Below are 6,811 nucleotides of genomic sequence, written 5' to 3' on the forward strand. Positions count from 1 at the left end.
AGCTATATTCCTTCTCTAATTTCTAATAAACCCTCAGCCACGCACCGTGAGTTCTTGTGTTGAAAGAAAGAGTGTATTTTCCGGTGATGGACGAAAGTTGAGAAAAGGGGCTGGGAGTCGACGTCTGGTCGAGGAAGAAGTATAGAGGGAGAGAACAAAACAAAAAATGCATAGCTGAAAGGTGCACGCCGGTCGAGTGGAGCCTCTGGCGCCAGCATCATGCAGAACCAATTTTTTTTTAATTGCCTGGCTCGTGGGTTCAATGGGTGGCCTAGGCCTGCCCATATCGGGCCAGATGAGATACCCATTTCCTTATGAAAAGTCACAGGTGAGATTCAATTTCTTCTGCACCGTAAACTTAGCCGACCCTGTAACGGCTGATACAAGAGTGACACCCCTCTTTTGGTTCACAATAACAAATAATGGCTATGGCCTGCATTTGGCAATGGAAATAATGTCCTCAAATACCCAAAGACCTATTTCTGTTAACAGCAAAAGACGAAAACTTTAGTCAATTTCTGGGCAAGAAAAAAGAAATTCATGTAAGGGCGGGTAATAGGTTGGACTTAGGCTGGTTATTTGACACTTGAGCCACCTGATTAGAAAAAAAATAAAATAATTCACAGTGTTGAGCTGGCTCAATTGGGGGTTTGTCTAGTCCTATATATATATATATATATATATATATATATATATATATATATATTCATCTTAGCATATGACACTAGCGATTGGGTCACTTAAAAACTTTTGGTGCATTAGGGATCACTCCCTTGAAAACTCCTTTTGTGCCACCAATGACACCCTTAGAAACACTTTTTATATTTTCAATAGCACCCTTAAAAACTCTTGGCACGCCATTAAAGGTTTATGAGAAAACATTAAGAGTTTTAAATACGAGTGGACATTAAACCAGCTGCCCAACAAGTATAAAATTGATGGCTAAATCTGAACTGATAACTAAGTGGGCGGGGATTGAGCTACCAGCAAAGGCTTCGCTCTAACCCCAAGATCGACTTTGTTGAGCATTAGTCCAGCCCAGCCCAACCTTACTGATGCAATACAGAGCATTAGGAACTTTTGTCGGTGCCGTTATTATACATAACAATGACAAAATGGACATGATTTTACCATATTTCCTTAAAAAAGAAAAAAGAAAGGGTGCTGACGTCGTTTGAAGAACATATTATCATGCACACAATGCTTTTTTATATATCAAACATTCTCTCTTGGAGTGAGCTTATAAATGATATTTTGAACTCATGAGAAGTAATTTTAACTTGAAAGGAATCCGATAGATTAGATATGCTCGTCACCATATCAACTTTTCTTCAGATATTCATATATTAGAATTCTAATTCAAAATCAAATGAGAACAAAAAAAATCTATATCATATCTAAATCAAAAAATCTAATACCATATCTGACTTGAATCAAAATTTTAAAAGCTGAATCTGATTTTTAGATTAGCATTCGATAGAACTCCAACTTTTAAACCAACTCTAAACCATATTGCAATATATTTAGATGTAACTTTCAAAATGTATGGACATTTATACATAGGATATTTATTTTAAACTGCATCCGGTTCCTACCTGAATTTGATTAGATATTGGCTTAAATTCGAATCTGAATATGGCTAAATATTATATTGATTTGATTTCTTAATTGGATATCTTCTATTTTTATATCCAATTTTTTTAAGCTATTCAGTTGGATAGAATGAGATATATTGACGTCGCCGTTTATAGGTACGTGCATATGAAACCAACCTAAAGATGGACACAGCTGCGGTGGCTGGATCTGGACACGGCAAGTCCAGATCCGAACGATTATTTATAGGGACCGAATCGCAGTACCCGTTAGAAGTTTCAACTTTGCAACACATGAGGGGAGGGAGAAGCGAAACACGAAGGGCAAACTTGTCTTTACGAGAAGCACAAGCCAATCTGCAGAGGCGGTGGGAGAGGGCGAGAGTAAGAACTAACAAGGAAGCGCAAGGGCAAATACTAAAGACGCACTGACAACGACGTAGTCTCACGCTTCCACGTTTTTGCTGACGTGGCAGGATATGATTGGCTGGCATCAGAAAAGGTGGGTCGTCCGGGAGTGCTTAAAGTATCCCCCGGTGGGCGGCTCCACGCTCCCAACCATCAGAAAACCCTAAACGGGGTTCGTTGTGGCCCTCTTTCCGTCCGGCCGTCTAAGAATATTCCGACCAGTCGTCTCCCTCTCCGGTTTCCGTTCTATGAGAGCGAGCCTCCATCTTCCGGTCGCCGACACGCTGCCAACTCAACCCGTCGGATCGTGATGATGATGGCTTCGGCGTGCGTGGACACCATAGGGGTGACGCCGGAGAGCTTCCTCGACCTCCCGCCTTATCCCTCTTACGGCTGGCTCAGCCCCCGTATCTCCTTCAGTCGAGACTTCGACGGCGATGGGACGCAGTCTTCCATCGACTCACCGGCCAAGAAGCTGCCAGAAAATCCGGATCTGGAGATGTCGCCGGAGAAGGATTTCGAGTTCAGGCTCGAGGATCCTGTGGCAATGCTTCCGGCTGACGAGCTTTTCTCCGATGGGAAGCTCATGCCACTACAGGCGCCGCGTCCAGTAGTGTCGATGCCGACGTCCTCCACAGCGCCTGCTTGGCCGATCCGAGAACCTGCGATGCCGAAGAAACTTCGCCGGGGATCGGACATCGGCGTGCCAGAGTTCTGCGCCATCTCGCCCAAGGCTCCGAGGTGCTCCAGCCGGTGGAGGGAGCTGCTCGGCCTGAAACGGCAACAGAGCGCGAAGCCCGCTGAAGCTGCGTCTTCTTCGCAGATCTCTGTCACGGCAGCATCGTCGTCTATGACGAAGGCTCCGAGGTCACTGAAGCAGTTCCTGCGGGGCGGATCGGATCCGAAGTCCTGCACCACCGATGCTTCTTCCCTGAGTCTTCCTCTCCTCTCTGCCGCTTCACCAGTAAGCGACTCGGAAATCGAATCGGTCTCGGCCTCGGTTGCGTCTTCCCGCTTCTCCCTCTCCTCGAGCTCGTCGTCGTGCCCGGAGCACGAGGAGCCACCGAGGTTTTCTCTTGACTCGGATAAGCCGGGACAGAATCCTAATCCTAACGGAACCACCGTCCCTAGCTGCAGTTTAGACAACCGTACGCCTCCCAGGGTAAGGGTGAGCTCTAATGGTAACCCCAATATCGTTGCCAGTGCCAGGGCTCGCGTCGGGCGGAGTCCGATCCGCCGTGCGCCGGAACCAGGCAGCGTGCCGCCTCGCGGCCTTTCAGTGGATAGCCCGAGGATGAATTCGTCTGGCAAGATCGTGTTCCAAGGTCTGGAGCGGAGCTCGAGCAGCCCGAGTACCTTCAATGGCGGGCCGAGGAACATGAGAGATCCGTACTACAGGCACAGGGATAGCTGGAAGGGAATGGAGAGGTCGTACTCCGCGAACGTCCGGGTCACGCCGATCCTGAACGTTCCCGTTTGTTCATTGAGGGCATCGGGGTCGAAAGGGACGATCTTTGGCTTGTTTTCTCAGCAGAGGAAAGACCCGGCGAGGTCAAATAAAGGTAGGAGTGATAGGGTTTGAGACGGGCAATTGTTTGTAGGTCGGTAAATTGCATTTTCTTCTGACCCATTAATCCTTGGAGATTCCTCGCTTTTCCTTTGTTAGTTTTGACAAGTTTTGCATGTAAATATAAGTCTTTTCTAAATATATGATGCTCTTTAACGATTGCCCTCTCTTGTTATTTCTATCTCTTTCTCATTGATGAACTATAAATACGTGTGCGTCAACCCAAAAGATTCCCTCAGCGGAGATTCTGCTGATTGGCAAGCTCTACGTTTGATGTGGTCAAAATGCCTGGACCACATAGGTGATCCCGTTTTTACATAGATTCCATCTCAGTAGGGAAGTAAAGAGGAAATGATGAGACATGAAAACTCTTATCAGAGGCACTGTCGATATGGTGCTGTGCTGAATAGTTTGCACGTCAGTCTGATCCCTCCTTCCTGTATTTTTCTTGATGGGCGGTCACTGTTTGTTCTCTTTTCCTGCTTTCCTTTTGCTTAGCCATTTTAACTTTTAAGGCTTCTCTTAATAAATCTTTTTCCTGTGTGTAGTTCTGTTTGCATATGCTTCTTCGTCCTTTTGAATTTTAAAAGAAAAGAAAAACGCCATTCTATTTTATTGTGTCGTGGGAGGTGAAGTACTTGACAGTCGAGCTCTGGTAGGATCCCGTCACCAGTGCTCAACTTTATCATAAGCTAAAACAATTTGGGGCTCGTCTTGTCTTCCTGTCGCTTACCCTTTACCTGTTTACCATCCTCGAAGGGTTTGCGTGAGACAGTGCACACCCACATGGAAACTTTCATTAGTTTTCTGTATCCGTCTATTTGTGAATAGACGGTGGTTCGTCAGTTTGTGGTTCTGCAAATTGTTTATCGTGTTGCACAGAACGTGCCTTTGTTTCTTTCTATTTCTTTTATCTTTATTCCCTGTCATGGTTACCGCCTAGAGCCTGCGCAACAATTCGTATCTGTTCCAGCTTCTCCAACTTATTCTGATGCATCCGAATATAGAAACTGGTGGTGAATTAAAGGATTTAGTTGGCAACATTGAATGATAGAGGGGTGATATTGCAACCTAATTTATGCCTTCCTCGTGCGCATAACTGGATAAATCCATTCAGCCGTTCTTTTAAATCGTGAGAATTTTAAGTTCTGTTATGATATATCTATTTTTACTTTCCCTTTTTACTATCAATTTTCTCGTTTTTAATGAACTGAGTAATTAATCTCGGGAAGCTTTTATTTTCTTGGAAGAATCGAGGTTTGCAGGGGTGTGGGCTGCCTGACATTCTACTTATGAAGGCTTCAGTGGGCTGAACAGCGGTTGGTCAAAGCAGCCGTTCCCATGAGCTGTCCCGTCCCGTCCCTCGCGTTAGGGGTCTCCCCTTTCTATTACCATGAGGTCCACTGCGGCCTCAACCCATGGCATTCAATTCTTTTCCTGAGATACTCAGGCCTTTACTTTTTGTTTTCCTTCTCCATTTCTTCTTTCATTGCAGAAACAGCGTTATTTTGTCTAATTTGTGGGCATTCGATTCGTTGGTCCTCTTTATGCATCTAACTCTCTTGACAGGCTTGCCAAGTTTTCTGTATCCGTGAGGGAATTTTTAAGCTTCTTAACTATTTTATTGCTGGCTGTGTGGATGGGATGTGTTGTGCAGCTCTGTACGTTGCAGTCGAGTGCTATTCTTTGGTAGTATTCCTTTTGTATCTTGTTGCTGGTAGACATTTAATAATAAAAAAATTTCAATATTTTCTGTCCGGATCACGTTCTTGTGTTGGCTGTTGGATTCTTTTTTTCCAATCTTGCTGTTTTTTTAACTATTTTTAATTTTGAAAAAAAAAGAGGGCTTGGATCTAGTGAAAATGAGTAATAACGTAGTTTATATTGGCCTTCTGACTCCGTTTAGCAAACAGAGAGTGGTCCCCTGAACCTGATTACACATGTAACGTCGTCTCTCTAGGTGGGTCTTGGACTTTGCCCCAGTGTTGGTCAAGTTGAGGGCCACTTGGCTATGAATTGACGAGCACAGCAACTTTAATACTGGGTCAAGCTGGGTTCTTTTATTGTTCAAACTTGCTGACTAACTCTTGGTGATAACTCACCCGACAGATGAATGTGCAATTATCTTGTCAGGACCTGTGCCGAGCAACATCTGGTGCATTCTTCTAGTGGGGTTCCTTTTGAACAACTCAAAAGACCTATGTAGCGCCAGCCGGTTACCACTTGGCTAGGTTGGGTTTTGCAGTACGAACCGGGTTTCTTTGCAATTGGGTGCGGTTGTGATCACGATCGATGTCGAGGTCGAGGTCGAGGTCGTGGCTGTGGCCAGCGGATCTGCATCCCAAACCGCCCATTGTTTTTACAAAAACGTTTTGGGTTGCTTCTTGAGGGGAGGGGAGGGGCGGAGTCAGAATGTGGGGGTGATTGGGGTGGCATTATCCTTTTTTTGGATGTGACACTGGTGATTCCAAAAGTGGACAGATGGAAAAAAGCCTGCATCTGCTGCCATTTTTAGCAGGTATTGATTCCTGATGGACTGCTCCTCTATCCGCACCATTTTCCTTTTGTTGGTTTTGGTACGCTGCCCCTCTAGTGCCCGCCGGTCACAGCGCAACCCCCCCGGCTCCCAAAACTCCCCCTCTAGCAAATTTTCTATTCCACACGTTATTTACCTCTATCAAACATGCTTGCATGGTATTTTACCGTGTAAATTTTACACCTCCTGAGCTGCAGGGGGGTTGAACACCCGGAAACGCGTTTGTTGTCTCAAACGCAACCAACAACAGTCTTCCTGCTTGTGCGTTGATCAGAGTTGCTGCACTGCACTTCAGCTTTTAGAAGAACGCTAATGGTCTAGCATAAGCATTTTCCCTTGTTCTTGGTCCATAAAGTTTCCAATGCTTCTACTGAAACTTCCTTTAGGGGCAAGGAAGAGAAATACATACTAGCTTGTTGACAGTTCATTTTGAGTAAAGTTGCTTGCATCCCTTTCCCTTAAAGGTAGCTTCCGAGTCTTATGCCACATAGGCACGCTTAAAAACACAAGGTTGCATTATTATTTGAGAAAATATCCATTTGAAGTAGTATGGGAAAGCTAAGAATCAGTTTGTCATTGTCAGAGGAAGGCGGAAACTCCTGACCGTCCTTTGAACTTGCTGAGACTTGGAACTGGGTTCTAAGTAGACGAAGGGAACCATCAATGGGTAAATTGTTGATTGATGCAATCTATCAATCCTGCGCCATC

General features: G+C 45.1%; 1 protein-coding gene and 1 non-coding gene across 2 annotated transcripts; both read left to right on the forward strand.

Annotated features, from left to right (window-relative positions):
* The first annotated feature begins 2,128 nt into the window (after positions 1 to 2,128).
* On the forward strand, positions 2,129 to 3,728 carry LOC116267756 (uncharacterized). The gene has a single exon (XM_031649647.2). It carries the CDS (start codon positions 2,311 to 2,313, stop codon positions 3,580 to 3,582), a length of 1,272 nt encoding a protein of 423 aa, XP_031505507.1. The 5' UTR covers positions 2,129 to 2,310; the 3' UTR covers positions 3,583 to 3,728.
* Positions 3,729 to 3,899: 171 nt separating this feature from the next.
* LOC116267820 (small nucleolar RNA Z122) lies at positions 3,900 to 4,001 on the forward strand. The gene has a single exon (XR_004175677.1). It is a non-coding gene; the product is annotated as a small nucleolar RNA Z122 (small nucleolar RNA).
* Positions 4,002 to 6,811: the final 2,810 nt, after the last annotated feature.

This window comes from Nymphaea colorata, chromosome 14 (genome assembly GCF_008831285.2).
Source record: "Nymphaea colorata isolate Beijing-Zhang1983 chromosome 14, ASM883128v2, whole genome shotgun sequence".
Classification (NCBI taxonomy): Eukaryota; Viridiplantae; Streptophyta; class Magnoliopsida; order Nymphaeales; family Nymphaeaceae; genus Nymphaea; species Nymphaea colorata.